The sequence below is a fragment of the Hyla sarda genome, chromosome 3 (genome assembly GCF_029499605.1).
Source record: "Hyla sarda isolate aHylSar1 chromosome 3, aHylSar1.hap1, whole genome shotgun sequence".
In the NCBI taxonomy this organism is placed as follows: Eukaryota; Metazoa; Chordata; class Amphibia; order Anura; family Hylidae; genus Hyla; species Hyla sarda.
In genome coordinates, this window is record NC_079191.1 from 111,223,221 (window position 1) to 111,248,730 (window position 25,510).

General features: G+C 42.2%; 1 protein-coding gene across 1 annotated transcript in view; it reads left to right on the top strand.

The window, feature by feature from the left end:
* The first annotated feature begins 2,058 nt into the window (after positions 1-2,058).
* Positions 2,059-25,510, top strand: part of LOC130360984 (mast cell carboxypeptidase A-like) — a 29,245-nt gene continuing 5,793 nt past the window's right edge. The window contains exons 1-9 of the mRNA XM_056563546.1: positions 2,059-2,129; positions 2,220-2,295; positions 4,710-4,834; positions 14,080-14,176; positions 14,256-14,357; positions 15,498-15,599; positions 16,638-16,748; positions 23,569-23,659; positions 24,241-24,443. Of these exons, the coding sequence (XP_056419521.1) occupies positions 2,059-2,129; positions 2,220-2,295; positions 4,710-4,834; positions 14,080-14,176; positions 14,256-14,357; positions 15,498-15,599; positions 16,638-16,748; positions 23,569-23,659; positions 24,241-24,443 (978 nt within the window). The remainder of the gene's footprint in view (positions 2,130-2,219; positions 2,296-4,709; positions 4,835-14,079; positions 14,177-14,255; positions 14,358-15,497; positions 15,600-16,637; positions 16,749-23,568; positions 23,660-24,240; positions 24,444-25,510) is intronic.

Genomic DNA, 25,510 nt, shown 5'->3' on the forward strand with positions numbered 1-25,510 from the left:
GGGGAACTGTACTGTACCTAATGTGGGGGAACTGTACTGCACCTAATGTGTGGAACTGTACTGCACCTAATGTGGGGGAACTATACTGCACCTAATGTGGGAAAACTATACTGCACCTAATGTGGGGAACTATACTGCCAACCTAATGTGGGGAACTATACTACCAACCTAATGTGGGGGAAATGTACTGCACCTAATGTGGGGAACTATACTGCACCTAATGTGGGGAACTATACTGCACCTAATGTGGGGAACTATACTGCACCTAATGTGGGGAACTGTACTGTACCTAATGTGGGGAACTATACTGCCAACCTAATGTGGGGAACTATACTGCACCTAATGTGGGGAACTGTACTGTACCTAATGTGGGGAACTATACTGCCAACCTAATGTGGGGAACTATACTGCACCTAATGTAGGGGAACTATACTGCCAACCTAATGTGGGGAACAGGTTTATGTTTACTGTTCTATGGTTAGTATGTTATTATGTTTTATAATTTATGTTATGTACATTTTGTTAAAAAAAAATTTCAATACCCTTTTGCCTGTTAGTTTTTGATATTATGCTGAGAAGCAATCAGATCATTATACAAGATTGTAGATGTGCACCATGTCTGTTTTTCTACCCGAATTCACACTGTGATTTCTATCCCCTCCTTTTTCTTTGTTTTAACATGTGCTGCACTCTTCCCCACCCCCTCCACCCAACCCTATATAAGCAGTAGTTAGCTGCACATGGGCCATTTCTTTCCTAGCTGCCTCCCAGTCTGACTGGGAGAGCATGGTAAGTGAGCTATTACATCCCTGTTCACACTGGTGTGGTGCTGTGCGGTGTCCGTTGCTGCCGTGGTGCCTTGTCTGCGGGGGTGCGGCCCATAGACTGGTTTGAGTGGCATTGGGGCCGCTCTGCCGGTGGATCGTTCCCCTCTGTGGGCATTGGCGTTGCGGCGGTGGTGGTCGCCGCCCGGTGCTGCGCCATTTTATGCTAGGGACGTTAGGGACCCACTCTGGATAGGTGGCCTTGACGTGACGAGTGGGCTTGTACTTTTTGATCAAAAATGTATACTAACGACCTGTTAGTTTTTGATATTATGCTGAGAAGCAATCAGATCATCATACAAGATTGTAGATGTGCACCATGTCTGTTTTTCTACCCGAATTCACACTATACTATAGGAGGTAATACTAACGTGTCCCCGCCGCTCCGGACCCATCACCGCTTCCCTGTATGTAGCTCCATCGCTGTCACTGCGTCCCCGTGGTGTCCCCGACGCTCCGAACGTCTTCTTCACCGGGATCCACGCTCTCCGTCATCACATTGCCGTCATCATGTCGCTACGCACGCCGCTCCTATTGGATGACGGGACGGCGTGCGCGACGACGTGATGACGTCGAAGGAGAGCGCCTGCCATGCAGGGGATCCCAGCACGGAGCAGACACCGAGGAGGCAGGTAAGGGCCCTCCCGGTGTCCTGTAAGCTGTTCGGGATGCCGTGATTTCACCGCGGCGGTCCCGAACAGCCCGACTGAGCAGCAGGGTTAGTGTCACTTTCGCTTCAGACGCGGCGGTCAGCTTTGATCGCCGCGTCTGAAGGGTTAATACAGGGCATCATCGCGATCGGTGATGTCCTGTATTAGCCGCGGGTCCCGGCCGTTGATGGCTGCAGGGACTGCCACGATAGGTGTGTATTCGCCATATAAGACACACCAACTTTTTCCCCCCAGTTTTGGGGAAGAAAAAGTGCGTCTTGTATGGCGAAAAATGCGGTAGTTGTCAATAAAAGTCTAAATTTTATGAAATGCTTCTAATTGTATTTCAATAAACTATAGATTCATCTGACTAAATGTTCTAAAAACACTGAAGGAGCAAACTTTGTGTCAGTCTCTTTTGTTTCAGATTGGAGAGATCTTGTTTGTACTTCAGAGGCAGTGTACGATGATTGAAGTGTTATCTAGTAATAAAATTAGAATAACGGAAGATGATCAGATAGTGATCACATGTAATGTTATAAAAAGAGATATAAGAAAGAAGTAAGAAAAGACCTGCAAGCAATATGAAGCTGTTCCTACTTTTGTGTTCTGTTGCGGTCAGTCTCAGCGTTCCACATGGTCGGCGGTTTGATAAGTACTGTTCTTTTCTATGCATGGTGAAATTTTTCACTGAATGACCAATCTTTCGTATTTCTGTTTGTAATTTACATTCGTTCTTCTGCAGTGAGAAACTTTTCCATGTTACTCCTAAAAGTAATGATGAGGTGCAATTCATAAAATACTTGGACACCACGATGAAGGTGAGTTGTTTGGTGATGCTGTATTCATCAGGTTGTGTAGATTTCAGTCCTGAGGATAGCAGAATGAAATATGATATTGGTAAAAATGTACATAGCCGTCCAGAGGGCATACCTTGGTGCACTTGGATCCTAATGCAAAATCTGTAACAGGGCCCCCCTATCTACCAGGGTCTATAGGGTTTTGTATGTGGCAGAGAACAGCCACACAGTTCAACTGCAGCAGCCTTTGCAGGTGAAATGTATTATAAACATGAGACTGAAAGAAATGGTCAGTCATGCAATGCATGGATTGGATATACTGCACGTGCCAGAGTGGGTAGCACTGCTAAGGTGGCCGCACACTTTAGATAGCTGCCCTTTCCTCTCCTATACAATATAAAGTCTATTGAAAAGTAGCAGCCCATCGATATACAGCAAAACAGATATTATGTTGGAAAACGTTGTCAAATGTATGCTAACCAATTCTCTTCTAGCATTCATTTGGTTCAGATGCAGCAATGGGTGCATTACACTATAGATGCTTGAAAATGTTGCTTTGATATTAAATATATTTCTGAAGTAGCCCAAAAAAAAGTGAATAATGGACCTTATAACTTTTGCTATCAAAGACTGTCTAAGTTTAACTGCCAGGACTCACTGCTTATGCCAAAATAAAACTGTCCAAATACATGTTCCGGCAATTGGGACCTGCAGTTGTGGGGTTCCAATCAACTGGGATGATGACCAGGGGGTCCTTACCTGTCTCAGTGCCATTTGACCAGCACTCTGAGTATATAGGCAGACTTAGCAGCCTATATGGCATAGCACTGGACAGTGTTTGCAATTGGAAGAGTGCATGAAATAGTCCCCTATGAGGACTAAATATTAGTTAATAAAATATTTAAAACATTTATAATAAATGTGAATAAGCCCCTGCCCCTAATAAAGGTTTAAATCACCCCTTTTTTTTATCAAATAATGCAATGAAACAGATTAGTGGCTAAACGATAAAAAATACCAGAATTTTAGGTCACTTCATATACCAGAAAAAAATTTATAAAAATGAATCAAAAAGTAACAATCTAAACAAAAGTGGTACCGATAAAAATTACAGATCATGGTGTATACAGCCCAATATACAGAAGAATAAAAGTGTTGTAGGGGTCAGAAGGGGACAATGTTAAGCATACTCATCTTCTTCCAAAAACGTATTATTGTTTTAGTTGTAAAATAGTAATTTTAATCTTTAGTAAATTTAATCATTGTAATCTTCAGAACCTTCAGAAGAAAAAAAAAGAAAACAGCATTTTAAAGCTTGGTTTTATTCTGGCATTTTTTGGAAAACTGCTACTGCAGTTTTTGAGACAAAGACAGACATGTATTTAAATGGAATGAGAAAGGACTCATACTTTCAGCTGGATGCACATCAAAAACTGCAGAAAAAACTAGCTTTACTGTAGTGTGCACTGTGCAGAAATGAAATCCCCCATAGTTTAAAAAATGTCATGTTTTTTTTTTCTTCACATTTTTCCCCACAATTTTATTATTTTTTTTTATTTTTTTTGCTTTGTCGTAGATATTGTGACAAAATGAGTGATGTGATTAAGTAGTACAATTGATATGGAAAAGGCTACATTAAAATGTAAATGCAAAAATGTGTGTCTTTAATTCTTGAATTACACTCAATTAAGTAATGCATTTTCAGTACCAATAACAGAGCATGACACAGAGACTCAAGAAAATGAGCCCATGAAATAATTATTTCTGTGAGAATACAAGTATTTAATACAGTATTGTCATGATAGAAATAAAATTCATTCTTAAAGGAGTAGTCCAGTAGTGACCCAGTGGTGAACAACTTATCCCCTAACCTAAGGATAGGGGATAAGTTGCAGATCGCGGGGGATCCGACCGCTGGGGCCCCCTGCGATCTCCTGTACGGGGCCCCGACAGCCCGCGGGAAGGGGGCGTGTCGACCTTCGCACGAAGCGGCGGCTGACACACCCCCTCAATACAACTCTATGGCAGAGCCGAAGCGCTGCCTTCGGCAATCTCCGGCTCTGCCATAGAGATGTATTGAGGGGGCGTGTCGGCCGCCGCTTCGTGCGGGGGTCGACACCCGCTATCTAGCCGGAGAGCCTGGCCCCCGTACAGAGAGATCGCAGGGGGCCCCAGCGGTCGGACCTCCCGCGATCTCAAACTTATCCCCTTACCTTAGGTTAGGGGATAAGTTTTTCACCACTGGACTACCCCTTTAAGATTTACACAGCAGATCAGTCAGCAGAATTTTCTATATCAGTCACATCCATTTGGATGGGGTTTACAATAGTGAATGCCCATTAAGATTTATAGAATGTAATTCGAAGTAATGTAAGTTTCTATCAATTATACTTACAGGAAAATCCATAAATTTACTGCTCTGTTAACTTTTACAGCTTGACTTCTGGAAACCCAAATATTTTCATAATCTGACCCCAAAAACCAACATTTATTTCCATGCTGATGCTCAACAATCTAAAGAGATTGAGAACCTTCTAGAAGAAAAAGGAATCAAGTACAGGTAGGAAATATATTACATCTATGAAATGATGAACATTGTGCTTCTACCTTTTCTGTGTTTCATGGCAAAGATATATAGCCAGGAGATTACCTTTGAACATTTAGGTAATAATAATAATAATAGCTTTGTCATTTGTCAGTTACTAAAGTGGAGTATCCCCTTTTACTTATTTGCATGTATAAGTTGCATATAAACTTTTTTATTCTTACTACTACTTCTACCATCCTTCGGATTGATTCAAACCCAGTGTAAGAGAATACCGAATAGTATGAGGCTGGGAACAATCCATTCCATAACCTGTTATATTTTGGAAAACTTGACACCGTAGATATTACAACTGAGGAACCACCCGCTTGGACACAGAGACCACTTCCACTCCATTTGGATTTACTGGTTTTTCACTTTGCCTTGTATCTGATAAATGAAGCAACTGGGTCATGTCACCCTCTTCACATGTATTTTAACTTGTGTGTAATGTTGCAAAGCTAGTCTACGATTAAGCACACAAGTGCGAAACGCGTCAGACGCTTTCTCTCTGTTTGTGACCATTGTCTGACGATCCTTGAAAAAAGCAAAACTTCTTTTACCGCATCCCGAGTGCTGGACGATACTTTCTCTTTGTATATCAGTACCTGGCAGAAGGCTGGAAGGGCACGTCTGTGCACAGGTGATACGGATTTCACAAAAGGTGGTGAGCGGAGCTGGTAATTCGTACAAGCTGCTTTATTCTTACTGTACTAAACGTTTACATGTTCACAATTCTGTATGCTGCTAAACTTACATTGCCTGCATTTCCCCTTTGTTTAACACAACGTGGTCTGGTTATTTGTGTATTCTGAAGTATATTATATGCACTGCAAATCCGGGGGCTCAAAAGTGAGTACTACCTTCATTTTGTTAGGCCATGTGCATACACCGTACTGTAGTATTCATTTTGTCCTTTATTTCTTGCCAAAATCGGGGGGAAGCAGGAGGGGATGCAATCGATAGGATTTAAATCTCTCCTTTCTAGTTTTCTCTCTGTGTTGATTCCATTTCTGGAATGGCTGTGTGGCTGATGACTCGGACCGTATCGGGGAGCGGAGTCTAAGGTGCTGCTGGTCTTCACCAGAGCCCTCCGCAAGGCAGCATGGGCTTGCTGCGGCAGGCGACACCCAGGTCCCTACCCCCGATACGACTCGATCGACCATACAGGTAGCTGGGCGAGGTGAAGTACTGTAGGACGTGGCTGAGACGAAGTCGGACTTAGCAGAAGGTCAGGGCAGGTGGCAAAGGTGCAGTCAATAAAGTAGCAGAAGGGTCAGAACATGGGCTAGACAACAGACAAAGGGTACGTTTAATATCAGGCAAATGGCACTGAAGATCCGGCAGGGAAGAGTGGGAGGTGCAGGGGCTATATAGACTAGTGTCAGGTGTTACACATAATTATGGGCGTACTGGCCCTTTAAATTTCAGAGCTCCGGCGCGCGTGCCCTAAGAGCTGGGGACACACGCACCGGAGCTGAGAGGCAGAGGAAGAGACAGAGGAGGACTTAGGTAAGTGATGGGCTGGGATTCACTTGCAGGTGCATCCCACAATGCGAATTCCAGCAGGAGAGAACAGGAATATGCGCTCATGGCCAGCACAAGTGGAAGCGTGAAGTGTCAAAAATATTGACCAAAATGAGGGCCAAAATATTGCGTGTGCACATAGCCTAAAGCTTGCAGAGAAGTGTAACCCATCCTAGCTCTCCTAAGTGGGAGACATACAAACTATTTTAGCTTCTTATAGACAGTTTGCAGGCTACTTAGTATTTAGGTAACTACAAGGGGATTCCTACCTAAGACTGGCCCACAAAAATCTAACAATAATTACACCCTGTTTACAATTATAGTGAACTCTAATGCTTTTCCGTAAAGAACCATTCCAGGTATAAATAAAAAAATTGTGTTGTGTCTAGTTCATGGGGCCACAGGGGTAATTTTGCTTCTTGAGTAGAGCGTCATAAAGGCGTTTGAAGATTTATAGGCCATTCGTGCGCTACTGAGAATTCTAGGAAAAAGACATGGCTCATGCTACATTTTCAAAGAAACTTTCCCTTCAAGTCGGATTCAAACTCCTTTAAGAAGCCATATAACATGAATGGGATGAAAAATGAAAAAAGCGATCTGATTGGTTTCTATGGGCAACTGCACCTCTGCACAGGCTTTGATAAATTTCCTCCTATATCTTTGTGATGTGATGACTAATTGTAAATAAACAGATTAACTGCAGCAGTCTAATATTGAAAAAAAAAGAGAAGTCAGCGTTTATTCCATTTTTTACATCAAACAATGTTTCAGCAGCCCAATTGCAGCCTTTTTCAAGCATTAAAAAAGGCTGCAACTGGGCAGCTGAAATGTTGCATGATATAAAGATGGAGGTAATGCTTTTTACACTACATTAGAGTGCTGCAGTTAACCCCTTAAGGACCAACCTTTTTTCATTTTTTTCACTTTCGTTTTTTCCTCTTTACATTTTAAAAATCATAACCCTTTCAATTTTGCACCCAAAAATCTACGGCGCATCTGAAAAAAATAACATTGTGCGTCAAAATTGAAGAAAATATGCCGTTTTGTAACTTTTGGAGGCTTCCGTTTCTATGCAGTATATTTTTTGGTAAAAATGACACGTTATGTTTATTCTGTAGGTTCATACCATTAAAATGATTCCCTACTTATATAGGTTTGATTTTGTCGTACTTCTGGGAAAAAAATCATAACTACATGCAGGAAAATTTATGTTTTAAATTGTCATCTTCTGACCCCTATAACTTTTTTATTTTTTCACGAATGGGGCGGTATGAGGACTCATTTTTTTTTTGCGCCATGATATGAAGTTTTTATCGGTACCATTTTTGTTTTGATTGGACTTTTTAATCGCTTTTTATTCATTTTTTATGGTATAAAAAGTGACCAAAAATACGCTATTTGGACTTTTGAATTTTTTTGCGTGTACGCCATTGACCATGCGGTTTAATTAACAATATATTTTTATGGTTCAGACATTTACGCATGTGGCAATACCACATATGTTTGTTTTAATTTTTATTTACACACTTAAAAAAATATTTATTAGGCAAGGGTTAAATTGCATTTAGTAACTTTTTTTTAAAACTTTTTTTATGCAGTGTTATAGCCCCCTCTAATGGCTATAACACTGCATGTACTGATCTCTTACACTGTTCAATGCATTGCCATAGGAATGCATTGATCAGTGTTTTCTGCACTTGATTGCTCAAGCCTGGATTTCAGGCTTGGAGCAATCAAACGCCGATCGGAGAGCCGGGAGCAAGGTAAGACACCTCCGGCTGTCCTGTCTAAAGGGTAATACCGGACATCACCCCGATCAGCGATGTCCGGTATTAGCCGCGGGTCCTGGTTGCTGACAGCAACTGGGACCCCGCAGATACTCTGGCCCTGTGGACCTGGGCTGTTTTGCAACGGTCAGCTATAACATTTAAACAGTACAAGGAGCTTAATAAAATCTGTAAAAATTTAATAAAAACAGCAAAAATTCAAAATGAGAGACAGGTGGCCAAAGAAAGCAAAACTAATCCTAAATATTTTTTTAGATATATAAATGCAAAAAAAACAAGGACAGAGCATGTAGGACCCCTTAATAATGATAATGGGGAGGTTGTCACAGGCAATCAAGAGAAGGCGGAGCTACTGAATGGGTTCTTTAGTTCTGTATACACTATGGAAGAAGGAGCTGACATTGGCCAGGTCAGTGCTGGTAACACATCATGTAATGTACTGAACTGGCTTAATGTAGAGATGGTACTAGGTAAGTTAAGTGATATAAATGTAAGCAAATCTCCAGGGCCAGATGGATTGCACCCAAGAGTTCTTAGAGAGGTAAGTTCAGTAATATCTGTACCCCTGTTCATGATATTTAGAGATTCTCTGGTGTCTGGTATTGTGCCAAGGGACTGGCGCAAGGCGAATGTGGTGCCAATCTTCAAAAAGGGCTCTAGGTCTTCCCCAGGAAACTATAGACCGGTAAGTTTAACGTGCATTGTGGGTAAATTGTTTGAAGGACTTATAAGGGATTACATACAGGAATACATAGGGGATAATTGTATTATAAGTGATAGCCAGCATGGGTTTACTAAGGATAGAAGTTGTCAAACCAATCTAATTTGCTTTTATGAAGAGGTGAGTAGAAGCCTTGACAGAGGAATGGCTGTGGATATAGTGTTTCTGGATTTTGCTAAAGCGTTTGATACTGTCCCTCTTAGATGTCTGACAGGTAAGTTAAGGTCTTTGGGTTTGGAAATTTTAGTTTGTAACTGGATTGAACACTGGCTCATGGATCGTATCCAGAGAGTGGTGGTCAATGATTCGTACTCTGATTGGTCCCCGGTTATTAGTGGTGTACCCCAAGGTTCAGTACTGGGACCGCTGTTGTTTAATTTATTTATCAATGATATAGAGGATGGCATTAACAGCTCTGTTTCTATCTTTGCAGATGACACCAAGCTTTGTAGCACAGTACAGTCTATAGAGGATGTGCATAAGTTACAAGATGACTTGGATAGACTAAGTGTCTGGGCATCCACTTGGCAAATGAGGTTCAATGTGGATAAATGTAAAGTTATGCATCTGGGTACTAATAACCTGCATGCATCGTATGTCTTAGGGGGGATTAAACTGGCAGAGTCACTGGTAGAGAAGGATCTGGGTGTACTTGTAGATCACAGACTACAGAATAGCATGCAATGTCAGGCTGCTGCTTCCAAAGCCGGCAGGATATTGTCATGTATCAAAAGAGGCATGGACTCAAGGGACAGGGACATAATACTCCCCCTTTATAAAGCATTGGTACGGCCTCACCTGGAATATGCTGTTCAGTTTTGGGCACCTGCCCATAAAAGGGACACTGCGGAGTTGGAAAGGGTGCAGAGACTAAACTAAAACTAAACAGAGACTAAACTAATATGGGGCATGGAACATCTTAGCTATGAGGAGCGATTAAAGGAGTTACAATTGTTTAGTCTTGAGAAGAGACGTTTAAGGGGAGATATGATAAACGTATATAAGTATATTAATGGCCCATACAAAAAATATGGAAAAAAACTGTTCCAGGTTAAACCCCCCCCCCCCCCCCAAAGGACTAGGGGGCACTCCCTCCGTCTGGAGAAGAAAAAGTTTAGTCTCAAGGGGCGACACGCCTTCTTTACCGTGAGGACTGTGAATTTATGGAACGGTCTACCTCAGGAACTGGTCACAGCAGGAACAATTAACAGCTTTAAAACAGGATTAGATACATTCCTGGAACAAAATAACATTAATGTTTATGAAGAAATATAAAATCTCATCCCTTCCCCAATATCGCGCCACACCCCTACCCCTTAATTCCCTGGTTGAACTTGATGGACATATGTCTTTTTTCGACTGTACTAACTATGTAACTATGTAACTATATTGGTGGGTAACTTTGCCTTCTGTGGAGAGTCTGGCTTGGTTCACTAAATACCTAGTCATGTTCTAAGGCTTCTAAAAAGAGTTGGATACTGATTAGCTACCTCCAAAAGGTGGTGTCAGGCAGCTGCTTTGCATATTATTCTATGGCATGGCATGTAGAGGAAATGCATGACAGAGACATTAAAAAATAAAAAAAGAGTATCCCTGCTCCAAACAAGTTGTCAGGCCCTGCAACAGTAATAACAACATGACCGTTTTGTCCAGAGTTTAAATTTAACCTGTTAAGGACAAAGGGCATACAGGTACGCCTGTGCGTCCTGGTAGTTACCTGTATGCCCTGAGTCCTTAAGCGGCTTTAAAGCAAGCTTCAGAACAGTGAGTGTTGGCTACTATCAGTAGCCAGACACTCACTGTTAATGACAGGCTGCGGCGATCCCGCCACTGCCTGTTATCAACCCTTTAGATGCTGTGATCAATGCATCTAAAGTGAAACTAAAAAATATCCAGTAGCTCAGAGAGGCTCACGGAACCCCTGCAACGTGATCGCAGGGGTTTCATATGCTAAAAAAGCGAAGGAGGGTCCCCTTACCTGCCTCCTGCTGCCGATCACCTATTCACTGATGTAGTCTTGCTTAGCCAGACTATATCAGTGGATCATCGAACACACTGTATAATTCTATGCCATAGGCATAGCATTATACAGTAAATGCAATTTAATGACTGTATTTCAAAGTCCCCTTTGGGGACTTAAAGGGGTTATCCACCATAAGGTGATTTAAGTATGTACCTGGCAGGCAGTAATGGACATGCTTAGAAAGGATCTGTGCTTGTCTTGGGGCTAAAAGGCTATATTGTGAGATTACCATAACACTGTGGCTAGCTTTTTGTGAACTGGTGTTTCCTGTTTGACTTTTCTTTTTTTGACTACAAATCCCACAATTTCATTTTCCTCCCTCCCACACATCAGCCACCCTACCCATTGAAACATAAATGAGCTGCATCCATTCCAAAGACCTGTGGTTTTCAATCAGGGTGCCTACAGCTGTTGCATTAGTTGCAGATTGATCTCTCTCCCACGAACGATCACTCCACCCATTGAAGCAGACAGGCTGCCTGTCATCAGCTGACTAGTGAGTCAGGTCTCAGCCGCACTGCAACCTGGGAAAAATCTGAGACAACAGTCATTTTGTATGCTGTTGAAAATAAATATTAGAGTGAAAAGCACAGAAGAATTGTGAGAAAACCTTCACACACAGGTACAGACACTATATTATGAACAACACTAACTTTACAGCCCCTGTAGCATAGTCAAATAAAAAAAAATTCTGGAATACCCCTTTAAAAAGTGTTTAAAAAAAAGTTTATAAAAAAAGTTTATAAAATTATATAAAACTCCCTCCCCTAATAAAAAATTTAATTACCCTTATTTTCCCATAAAAGATAAATAAAAAAGTATCACTGCGTGCGTAAGTTATAATATAATGTAAAGCAAAAATAGAGAAAAAGAAACACAGCCGCACATTCACAATTTGCATTTTGGTCTACTTGCCTCTGGGTTGTTCCCCCGGTGGGCTTGGTGTCTCGGAGGCAGTGGTCGCCGCCCAGTGTTACGCCAGTGTTAGGTTAGGGACCCACTATGACTATGTGGCCTTGACATGGCGAGTGGGCTTGTACTTTTTGATCAAAATGTATACTAATAACCTGTTGGTTTTGAAATTATGCTGAGAAGCAAGTAGATCAAAATACAAATGGTGGATGTGCGGTTGTGTTTCTCTATTACTGCTGTAGATTTGTAGTCTCTCCTTCCTTCCATGGCCAGCACTCCACTCCACCCATTCGGCCCAGGTGTTTTTAATTAGCAGGAGACTGCATATGGGTTTCCTCCTTACATTCTCCCAGCCCTCTGGCAGTGATTACGTGGTAGGTTTCACACTGGTGTGGTTCCCTGTGGCGGCCATTGTTTCTGTGATGCTTTATCTGTGGGGTGGAGTGGCCCAGAGCCAGGGGCTTGGTCGGGCAGCAGTGTAGCTGCTTGGCCACTGGGGCTAAATGGCTATGTTATGAAATTACCATAACACTGTGGCTAGCTTTTTGTGAACTGGTATTTCCTGTTTGTGTTTTCTTTTTTGCCCACAATTCCCATAATTCAATTTTCCTCCCTCCCACACATCAGTCACCCCACTCGTTGAAACATAAATTAGCTGCATCCATTCAAAAGACCTGTGGTTTTCAATTAGGGTGCCTACAGCTGTTGCATTAATTGTAGATTGATCTCTCTCCCACCAAGCGATCCCTCCACCCATTGAAGCAGACAGGCTGCCTGTCATCAGCTGACTAGTGAATCAGGCGCATTGCAACATGGGAAAAATCTGAGACAACAGTCATTTTGTATGCTGTTAAAAATAAATATTGGAGTCAAAATCACAGAAGAATTGTGAGAAAACCGTCACATACAGTTACAGACACTATATTATGAACTACACTAACTTTACAGCCCCTGTAGCATAGTCAAATAAAAAAAATCCTGGAATACCCCTTTAATATTTATGTTGCAGCTTTACTGAAGGTAGCAATCTCTGAGGTGCTTCTTAGCATGTGTAACTAATGCAGATAAATGTTGATAGTTGAATATGTTCTCAGATGTTCTCAGTTACAGTTCAAGTTACAAAAACTGACCTACTAAATCTTCACAGGTTGACTTTTTGTGGTATGTGTTTCTAGCAATAGCAACATTTTGAGAATAAATGCACTTTGCTGACTGACTGGACAACCCAGCAAGAGCAGGACTGGGAGATGTTGCTCAGGCAAAGGCCAGAATAGAACTGACTAACAGGTTTGTGGGTCCACCCCTTGTCCTGAGAGGGACATGTTGGACTATGGACTTTTGCAACCATTGATTGGGAGGATCAGACATTCAATGTCTGATGTGATTTTTCACACTCTGTTAACAATGGTCTTATTTTTTTTCCCCATTTGGACATATATAGCATATCCACAATATACAGTTCTCACCTCTGGGACCTTATCTAAAGTAATTAAAAAAATGACTGATTAAGGAAACATTGTAGTGGTGTGGTACAGTACAGTTTGCACAACCCTCATTGACCTCTATAGAAGTTTTTTAGGTTTCCTGACCATCTTTGATGGCTGCAAGCAGGGGGTGAGTGGGCCATGCATGTCAAGATAGGAGCCAGTCCCAGAGGTGGTAATAAATCTATAAGACATTTATTGAAATATTTCATAAACGACCGAGATGGATACTCGTTTACAGGGAACCTGTTATTATCTTCATGCTGCCTGAGGTTGTCCCTGGCAGCTTCTCTCCACCCCACCAGCCATAAATTATAGACCTCTTCTTGTATAGGGAGATATATATCAATCAGTGCTATCTAGGAAGGGAGACCAGGGACCACACTGATGACTTGTGGTTCAGGCAACATGAAAGGGATGTCAGGTTTCCTTTAAGAGGGGTTTCTTCATTTTTAATATCAAGAAAAGTACAACATGCAATGCCATTCTTCTCATCAAAATGACAGAAACCTTAATGGAACAACAACAGACCTTAATGTCAGTAGGGTATTTCCATTGCCATTTGAATTCATTGACTCTGTATCTGACATACTAAAGGATTTGCCACAGAATTGCTGTATTCTGGACTCTATAATTGTCTCGGTTGTCACTATATGACAGATCTGACACAGTACCATTGATTTTGTTATAAGCTGACACTAAAATAAATGCCTATATTTTTACATACATTGTTATGTTCCATTATAATTTGTTATATCCCCCATTAGGGTAGTTTTTCATGACTTACAAGAAGCTATTGAAAATCAGTTTACCAAAAGAAGTAAATACAAGAAGGGCTTTAATCGCTATCGTGAGTGGAAAGAGGTCAGAAATATTTACAACCTGCAGGATTAGTCATCTAATTCAGACATACAATAATATACATTTTTCATCATTTCATTAGATTGCTGTGTGGGCTTATTCCGTTTCACTAAAATACCCAAAACTGGCCTCCATAGTACAGATTGGAGAAACATATGAAGGGCGTCCTATGCTTGTTATTAAGGTACAGATGTCCTAATATTTATTATTTATACTATAAAAATACTTTTATACTATGAATATGGCTTTGGATGCATACAGTATATTTCTCGACATACGATAATTTCAACATGCGATGGCCTCTCAGAGGCCATCGCATGTTGAAGGCAGCATCAACATACGATGCTTTTTTATGTCGGGGCCATCGCATAAACGGCTATCCGGCAGCGCTGACTGCTTCATCTGCTGCCGGATAGCCGTTTATGATGCCCCGTGAGCTCCAGTGATGGTCACTCACCTATCCTCGGGTCGCTCCGGCGCGTCCTCTTCGGGATCCTCTGCATCGTCGGCGCTCTCCATCGACGTCATCACGTCGCTGTGCACACCGTCCCGTCATCCAATAGGAGGGGCGTGCGTAGCGACGTGATGGCGGCAACGGAGAGCGTGGATGCCGGGGAAGCAGAGGCTTTACCGGAGCATCGGGGACACCTCGGGGACGCGGTGGCAGCAATGGACAGCGACTAGCCCGGGCAGCGGTGACGAGCGGTGACGGTCCGGAGCGGCAGGGACAGGTGAGTACAACGGCTGTCCGGGCATGCTGGGTGTTGTAGTTTTGCAATATCTGGAGGTCCGCAGGTTGTAGACCATTGTCCTATACTTTACATTGCACGGATCCCTCAACATGCGATGGTTTCAACAAGCAATGGGTCGTTTGGAACGGATTACCATCGAATGTTGAGGAACCACTGTATTTTAAAATAACCTCGTATATCAGATGTAATAGAGGTAGTCAAACCTTGGTAATTAAATTTTACTACTAATAAACCTTTTAAGTTGCAGGTTTTTAGCGCTCCCTATAAAAATAGTCACTGTACAGAACTATTTTTAAAAAAGGCTCAAAACATTACAAATTTCAATGTTTGAATTGTTGATTTATTTGATTCATATGATAGAAAGGTTTGTCTTACTCTGAAAACACCTTAAGAAAAGATGCCAGCTCAGCAAAGGGGGGGAACTGCCCCCAAAAGACACCTATCTATAACCCTTTTGGGACATATGGAAAGGAATTGTTTTTGGAGGAAGAAAAGCCTATTTTTATAAAATCGATAAACTCTCTATTTGCTTTATGCCACAATAATCTTATTTTTTTTTCTATCCTAAAAAGATTGGGAATCAAATATCTGCCAAGAAGGGAATCTTTCTTGATTGTGGAATCCATGCTCGGGAATGGATCTCCCCTGCCTTCTGTCAGTGGTTTGTTAAAGAGGTAACAAGAAGAAAGTTGAATTAAAGGAACATTTCCTAGAAGTTTTTTTTTCTGATATAAATTTAACTCTTCAACAGAGTTCCTGCAGTGTAATTGGTTTCATCCCATCTCAGCTACATCCATACATTTCATTACTGCACCTGGGTCATGTAATACCCATCTGAGAACCAAAAAATGATATGCTCTAACGTATAGACAGCATGTCAGTTTGTCCTGTGTTGCTGACTTCCTGTGATTTACAGGATTACATCATCACCTATCAGATCCCTTCTGGCGGCTCTCAAACTCATCCCCACCTTTTTCCTCTGTTCATTTCCACATTGATAGAATTCTGCTGAAGATAAAATGTCTGCCATCTCCAAGAAACAAGGAGAGCTGTGATAGTAGATGTTTCTATACAGTAATGAGATGCAGAGTTAAGCACCTACCCTGACTTACACTGCCTGTATCTTCTCTAAGGAGATTCTTTAGTGTGTCCTGTGAGATGCAGTTTGATGCAGATCTCTCTTGTGTGTAAGAGCTAAAAGGCAGAAAAGGGGATAGGCTGCAGCTGTATCTTATATAATACTCTATAGTGCCCGTTAGATGACTGAAGTTCTAAGTCAATGATCTATCACTTGCTGCATATACATTGGACTAAAAGCAATGACACTAATACGATTTTGCCTCCTCAAAGCCATGGAAATATAGGCAGCATTAGGACAACATATCATGGGGGAGATAAGAATCAAGATGGCAGACAACCTACACATTACACATCAACTAAAATAGGCATGTACAAAAGCATATACATTATTCTCTAATAGAGAATCTTAAAGCCTATGTACTACATAAGTACAACAAATATTAGAATGCCTCTTTTAGAACTTAGTTTCATGTTTTCTACATAAAACTACGTTTTTTCTAGAAGACCTTGCTATTTCTCTTTTGTTTTCTTTATCTTCCGTTCAAGTTTTATAGTCTTTTACCAACAACTTGTGTTCATTATTTAGGTATATTATTTTATTGTAAATACACCTTTTTTCACATCCTAACCAGGCAATAAGAACATATGGAAAGGACAAAGAAATGACAAAGCTACTGAACAGTTTCACATTCCATGTCTTGCCTGTATTTAATGTTGATGGCTATGTTTTTTCTTGGACAAGTGTGAGTATTAAAAATATAAAACATTACTGTACAGAAAGTAATGCAAAAGATAAAGGCATACAATATTTAAAGATCTGTAGAGGGATTAATTGCTAACTATTAGATGGTGGTTAAAAATGGAGAATAGGAGAGATTTTTATGAATATACATACCAAGTATGTTTCTGAATATGTCTATGAAGGCCTAAGCTAAAGTAACATATCCTGAGAGAAGCAACATCAACTAGCTAACAAAGTCAGACGATCCTTAAAGGGTAGCTCCCACCATCCTATTTTTTTTTCTGTCCCTGCCTATTGCTAATCTATCCCTAACCCCCTCCCTGCTTTTAATTTTTATTTTTACTATATTAAAAATGCCTTTTGTCTGCCTGGCAGTGTGCTCACTACCAGGCAGACTTCCCCAGCAGGCACCACATCACTGATGCCTGCTGGGGGGGGGACTTCCGCCCTTAGTTCATCTACACAGGGTGCCTCCAGCTGTTTCACCACTACAACTCCCAGCTTGCCCTGACATCTATTGGCTGTCAGGGCATGCTGGGAGTTGTAGTATTGAAACAGCGGGAGGCACCCTGTGTAGATAAACTATTAGTTAGTTACATGCGGCGCTGCGGCGCTAGCCCGTCCCCTCCGTCTCCCTCCCCCCGCGCCATACCGCGTTCCCTACATCACAACCCCTCCCCCGCATACCCCGTTCCCTCCATCACAAACCCCCCTCCCGCATACCCCGTTCCCTCATTACACTTACTGCAGAGTCCGGCAGCGGGCGTGCAGGGACAGCGGCGGCGGCGACAAGGCGGCGGCGATGTGCGGGAGGAGTGGCCTCCCAGCCAGTGGCCGGGGAGCCAATGCGCTCGCTCCCTGCCTGTCTGATTGAAAGGCAGGGAGCGAGTGCAGCCTAACTAAAAAAGAACTGATTGCCAGGCCAAAATCAGTCCTTTTTCAGGCAGGACGTCACGCCAGGCTGCAGCCAGCCACTAGGAGGGAGACCCCTAGTGGCCAGTTTTCAAATGTAAATTAAACCATTTTAATTAAAAAAAAAAATAATAAAAGTATATTAGAGATATGTTGTAGTACATAAGTACTACAACATATCAAAAAATAAAGTTGGTGACAGTGCTCATTTAATCTCTTAAGGACCAATGACGTCCTGGACGTCATGGCGTTTTCCGGTCCCTGCCGCTACCCGGGCAGAGATCGGAACCGGATGCCTGCTGAAATGCTTCAGCAGGCATCCAGGGCAAACGCCGAGGGGGGCCATGTGCGATCTGCGGCAATCCTGGGCTGATCGGGTCTCTGGGACCTGACCGCCCAGTAATTTTGCATGATCCCGGCTGTCACAGACAGCCAGGACCATGCTAAAGTATAGGAGCGAGGTGGCAAGCCTGCCACCTCCTCCAATCCCCTGCGATTCTTCGGTTAGTTTACCGACCAATCGCAGGGGGGAGGGGCGGTTACTTTCTCCCGCCCTGCCCGGCCCCTGGAAGTCCGGAGAGGACGGGAGGAAGACCGGAGGATGCAGCGGGGGACGGGGGAGTGCTGGGGCCCGGCCCCGGTACTTACCTTGTCCCTGAAGACCCGGATCCCGGCGATGAAGACGGCGGCGACAGGTGAGTTCCTCTTCAGCCGCGGTCGGGCCCTTTACAGCAATGAACGTTGCCGTAAAGCGACATGCATTGCTGTATTGGGACCCTGTATACTACAACTCCCAGCATGCCCAGACAGCCCTTGGCATCTGGTCATGCTGGGAGTTGTAGTTTTGCAACATCTGGAGGTCCACAGTTTGGAGACCACTGTGCCCTTCCAGATGTTGCAAAACTACACATCCTCAGCATGCCCTTTCTGTCCAGGCATGCTGGGAGTTGTAGTTCTGGAACATCTGGCCCTTCAGATGTTGCAGAACTACAACTCCCAGCATGCCTGGACAGTTTTGGCATACTGGGAGTTGTAGTTTTGCAACATCTGGAAGGGCACAGATTGGGAACCACTGTATTAGTGGTCTGCAAACTGTAGTCCTCCAGATGTTGCAAAACTACAACTCCAAGCAGGCTGGGAGTTGTAGTTCGGCAACATCTGGCTCTATAGATGTTGCCGAACTACTACTTCCAGCATGCCTGAGAATGTTTGGGAGTTGTGGTTTTGCAACAGCTGGAGGCACGCTGGTTGGGAAACATTGTCTGTTTCCTAACTCAGTGTTTCCCAACCCGTGTGCCTCCAGCTGTTGCAAAATTATAACTACCAGCATGCACTGATAGACTGTGCATGCTGGGAGTTGTAGTTTTTCAACAGCTGGAGGTTCCCCCCCCCCCCCCCCCCCCCATGTGAATGTACAGGGTACATTCACATGGGCAGGGGGCTTACAGTGCGTATCAGGCTGCAAGTTTGCAATGCAGCAAATTTTGCACGGCAGCTCAAACTCACAGCGGGTAACTCGCTGTAATCCCCCGCCCGTGTGACTGTACCCTAAAAACACTACACTACACTACACTATCACAAAATAAAATAAAAAGTAAAAAACACTACATATACACATACCCCTACACAGCCCCCCTCCCCTCCCCAATAAAAATGAAAAACGTCTGGTACGCCACTGTTTTCAAAATGGAGCATCCAGCTGTTGCAAAACAACAACTCCCAGTATTGCCGGACAGCCGTTGACTGTCCAGGCATGCTGGGAGCTTTGCAACAGCTGGAGGCACCCTGTTTGGGAATCACTGGTGTAGAATACCCCTATGCAAATGCCTAATTCAGGCATCAAATGCACATGGCGCTCTCACTTCGGAGCCCTGTCGTATTTCAAGGCAACAGTTTAGGGTCACATATGGGGTATCGCCGTACTCAGGAGAAATTTCCTAACAAATTTTGGGGGGCTTTTTCTCCTTTCACCCCTTATGAAAAGGTGAAGTTGGGGTCTACACCGGCATGTTAGTGTAAAAAAATAAATTTTTTACACTAACATGCTGGTGTTGCCCTATACTTTTCATTTAGACAAGAGTTAAAAGGGGAAAAAAGCCCCCCAAAATTTGTAATGCAACTTCTCCCGACTACGGAGATACCCCATATGTGGGCGCAAAGTGCTCTGGGGGCGCACAACAAGGCCCAGAAGGGAGAGTGCACCATGTATATTTGAGGTGATTTGCACAGCGGTGGCTGATTGTTACAGCGGTTTTGACAAACGCAAAAAAAACAAAACCCCAATTGTGACCCCATTTCGGAAACTACACCCCTCACGGAATGTAATGAGGGGTGCAGTGAGAATTTACACCCCACTGGTGTCTGACAGATCTTTGCAACAGTGGGCTGTGCAAATAAAAAATGTTGTACAGCCCACTGTTCCAAAGATCTGACAGACACCAGTGGGGGGTAAATGTTCACTGTACCCCTTGTTACGTTCCTCAAGGGGTCTAGTTTCCAAAATGGTATGCCATGTGGGGGTTATTTTGCTGTCCTAGCACCATAGGGGCTTCCTAAATGCGACATGCCCCCCGAGCAAAATTTGCTCTCAAAAAGCCAAATATGACTCCTTCTCTTCTGAGCATTGTAGTTCGCCCGTAGTGCGCTTCAGGTCAACTTATGGGGTACCTCCATACCAAGAAGAGATGGGGTTACAAATTTGGGGGGTAATTTCTGCTATTAACCCTTGCAAAAATGTGAAATTTTGGGGGGAAACACACATTTTAGTGATTTTTTTTTTTTACGTATGCAAATGTCGTGAAACCCCTGTGGGGTATTAAGGCTCACTTTATTCCTTGTTACGTTCCTCAAGGGGTCTAGTTTCCAAAATGGTATGCCATGTGGGTATTTTATGCGGTCCTGGCACCATAGGGGCTTCCTAAATGCAACATGCCCCCCAAAAACCATTTCAGAAAAACGTACCCTCCAAAATCCCCTTGTCGCTCCTTCGCTTCTGAGCCCATTACTGCGCCCGCCGAACAATTTACATAGACATATGAGGTATGTGCTTACTCGAGAGACATTGGGCTACAAATATAAGTATACATTTTCTCCTTTTACCCCTTGTAAAAATTCAAAAATTGCGTCTACAAGAACATGCGAGTGTAAAAAATGAAGATTGTGAATTTTCTCCTTCACTTTGCTGCTATTCCTGTGAAACACCTAAAGGGTTAAAACATTTACTGAATGTCATTTTGAATACTTTGGGGGTGCAGTTTTTATAATGGGGTCATTTGTGGGGTATTTCTAAGATGAAGACCCTTCAAATCCACTTCAAACCTGAACTGGTCCCTGAAAAATTGTGATTTTGGAAATTTTGTGAAAAATTGGAAAATTGCTGCTGAACTTTGAAGCCCTCTGGTGTCTTCCAAAAGTAAAAACACGTCAATTTTATGATGCAAACATAAAGTGGACATATTGTATATGTGAATTTAAAAAAAAAATATTTGGAATATCCATTTTCCTTACAAGCAGAGAGCTTCAAAGTTAGAAAAATGCAAAATGTTCAATTTTTTCATCAAATTTTGGAATTTTGGAAAGAAACGATGCAAGTATCAACAACATTTTACCAATAACATAAAGTAGAATATGTCATGAAAAAACTGACTCGGAATCAGAATGATAGGTAAAATCATTCCAGAGTTATTAATGTTTAAAGTGACAGTGGTCAGATGTTCAAAAAACGCTCTGGTCCTAAGGTGTAAAATGGCCTGGTCCTTAAGGGGTTAAATAACTTACCTATTCAGCAGTGGGAGCACAATAAAGTCCACAAACAGGAAAATTTTATCATTTCCTGGTTTTGGGCTTCTAGGGCTGTCTAGCTAACATTTTGCACACTAATCAACATTAACTACAGCCACCAAGGTGTATGGCTCTAGAAGGCTGCAGAACACACTAACACACAAGGAGGGTGGTCGCATATTCTACTAGTATCCAGCCTGGCTATTGTTGTTCCTGCTGGGCCCATTGTATACTTAGCTGCTATACCTTCATACATACCCTTAAAGGCATTATCCAGGAATAGAAAAGCAAAGCTAATTTCTTTCAAGAAAATGCTCCCCATCTGTCTCCAGGTTGGATGTGGTTCTGCAGCTCCGTTCCATTGAAGGGAATGGAGCCAAGTTGTAATACCACACACAACCTAGGGACAGAGGTGGAGCTATTTTTGAAAGAAATTGGCTCTGTTTTTATATTCCTGGATTACCCCATTAATACGAAAAAAAAAGTAAAGTGTGTTAAAATCTGTTTATTACCACAATTTTTGTTAAATTGCTAAAAGTTGTCACAATTTCACAAAAACTGCAGCATGTTTTAATCAAAAAGTGTGCCATGAGCCTCCATTTTGTGACCAAGAGTGCTGCTGCAACCTTTCTTTCTTTTTGGTATACTCAGTATTTGCCACAGCAGCGTGCACCCGTGTATTAGGTAGTTGTGCTGGCTATTTTTCTTTTTTATGTATACACATTAGCTATATAAATCTTATACCTAATGTAACATATGTTCTATGCATTTGCTGATATATGAGCAATATCTTAATATTATTATGTTTGTTATGATTTTTGTATTTTATCTGTAAAGGTGAAACTCAAAAAATTGAATATTGTGCAAAAGTTCAATTATTAAGAGAGACTCATTACATGCAAAGCAAGATAGTTCAAGCCATTGTGATGATTATGGCTTATAGCTCATGAAACCCCAAATCCCCAATATATTATTATGATTTGGGGGGCCATATCATCCACTGTGCTTCTTTAAGTCCAGGGTCAACGCATTCGTCTACCAGGAGATTTTAGAGCACTTCATGCTTCCTTCAGCAGACGAGTTGCATTAATGAAATAAATGAACTTCAGCATAGCTGGGGCTAATCTATCACCAGAAATACTAATTGCTATGTAGTATGCATGTTTTAAAGGGGTATTCCATGAAAAAACTTTTTTATATATATCAACTGGCTCCAGAAAGTTAAACAGATTTGTAAATTACTTCTATTAAAAAATCTTAATCCTTTCAATAATTATCAACTGCTGAAGTTGAGTTGTTGTTTTCTGTCTGGCAACAGTGTGCAGTTCCCGAGACAAGCAGAGATGTCAGCAGAGAGCAGAGTAGAAGAGGTTTGCTATGGGGATTTGCTTCTAAACTGGGCGGTTCCAGAGACATGTGTCATCAGAGAGCACTTAGACAGAAAAAAACAGCTCAACTTCAGCAGCTCATAAGTACTGAAAGTATTAAGATTTTTTTAATAGAAGTAATTTACAAATCTGTTTAACTTTCTGGAGCCAGTTGATATATAAAAAAAAGTTTTTTCCTGGATAACCCCTTTAAGAAGACTGCTAATACCTCAGTTAGGACCATAAGTAAGTGCATTTAGAAACACCAGAAGCACATCGGTCTGATGCGGTTTCGTATGGGGATGTCTACTAAATATTTTTATGGATTTTTAATAAAGAAGATGTAATTTTATGTAACTACAAGTGGTCAAGTGGAAGGAACAGTTAAAACTTATCTCAGGAAGGTTCATAAGGTTACAGCGACATTTCCTTTTTTACAGGAAGCTGAATATCATGTGCTCATCATGTTCAGCTTCCCGATTCTTCCCTAATCAGAAAGATTTGAGCAGGAAAAGAGAAAGAGTACAGAGACTGAACAGCCAATGTAAGGCCATGTTTTGATGGTAAAAGTTCTTATTGCTAAAAGGCAGGTAACAACCTTATATATGTGCTGAACTTCTCATCCATCTGTTAGAAAAGAAAAGACAAAACCACAAACAAAATAGATCATAATGTCCATTAAGCTTTGGCAGTCTTTACAATACCAGTTATTCTGTCCTATTTTGTATATAAAGTGATGCTCGTATTGTGTTACATTATCAGGATCGTCTTTGGAGAAAGAATCGTGCTCCAACCCCCAATGACAAATGTACTGGTACAGATCTTAACAGGAATTTTAATGCATCTTGGAATGGTAAGTAACATATTTAAAGGGGTACTCCTGCGCTAAGACATCTTATCCCCTATCCTTTGGATAGGGGATAAGATGCCTGATCGCGGGGGTCCTGCTGCTGGGGACCCCTGTGATCTTGCACGCAGCACCCCGTTACAATCAGTACCCGGAGCATGTTCGCTTTGGGTCTGAATACTGGCGATCACGGGGCTGGAGCATTGTGACGTCACAGCCCCGCCCCTGTGTGACATCACGTTCTGCCCCCTCAATGCAAGCTGGCTGATTGTAACGGGGTGCTGCGTGCAAGATCATGGGGTCCCCAGCGGCGGGACCCCTGTGATCAGGCATCTTATCCCCTATCTTTGGATAGGCAATAAGTTGTCTTAGTGCTGGAGTACCCCTTTAAACTTATATTCAAATGTATTGCATAATACAGTAAAGATTAGTAATACTTTTTAGTGAATATCTGCCACACATTATTCTTACATACATTTTTCTAATTTATTAAACCAATAATCTTGTAATGAAAGAAGTAATTTTATAGTATGCATGTATAATGCAAGCAGAAAACTAAGGCATTCATATATATTTTTCTTGTACAGGTATACACTTTGATGATGAGCCTTGTAGTGAAGCCTATGCTGGAAGTGCCCCAGAATCTGCACCTGAAGTAAAAGCTGTTGCTTCATATATTCGGGAAAACCTTTCTGCTTTGAAGGCTTACATAAGTGTCCATTCATTCTCACAATTACTGTTATATCCCTATGGATATACAGAAAAAGAGGCATCAAATCACAAGAAGCTGGTAAGTCCATATCGAATGACTTGTGATCAATGCATATGATCATCTCATCTCTCGTATGTAGAGTTGTTATTGTGGTAGCCTGGTGGGGGTGTAGGGTAGTTGGGGTGTTGCTGTAGTATATGAGGGGTTAATTTAACCCTTGTCACCCGTGACGCCAGGGTGAGGGTTAAAACTCTGTAGTGATGCTGGGCCTATCGCCACCCTTCCCAAGAGCGATAGGTGAGTGTAAAATAAATGGATTGTCCACAGCAGTGCTGAACTTAAAACTTGCAGGAACTTTACCGAAGATTTTCTGTACATGCAGTAACGGTAACAGTCCAGATAACAGAGTCCATATAGACAGCACAGCAGTGACTGACAGTTGCTTAGGATTGGAAAGTTCTCTGAAGATTAGGAGGATTGTACTTGTATAGATCCACTGGATTTAGGGGTTAGATTAGGTCCAGAGGTCTTGCGGAGATAGCAGGGAATTGTAAGAACTATCCGTCTCTAGCGCAGGCCTAGGTCGCAAGGCTTTGGCCTAGTAATTGTCTTGTGAGCTGCGGAGGTCCTACCTCGTCCAGAGTCAGCAACCCAAGAGAGAGACAAAATGGCGCAGCTCCCTTATATGGCCAGGGGCTGGCCGTTTTGGATTGGTCCATATCAGCTGTCACTCACCGTTACAGTGGATTGTGGGTGATCACCTGACTAGAACCACCAAAGGTCCTTTAGCAAAACCATAGAGTTCTGTAAACCGATCACATGACCCACAGGTCCTGTGACGCTAAAACAAGTGAGTAACACCATATACATATATTTATATAGATGATATTTATAAATATTAAGTTACTAAGGGGTGACTAGGGGTTAATTAGGGAAGCAAACCCCGACAGTCCTAGGGACTCTAACTTTGAGTACTAATAACCAAGGCACAGTATGAAATAAGGTGCCGGAACACCACATTATTACGGCTGATCTCACGTGACCTGTCTATTTTAGTAAATGTGTATAAAATAACAATTCTCAAGAATCTTTTCTTTGAAATCAGCATAGTGCCATTCCTCTCATTCATTCTGGAAATGTTTTAA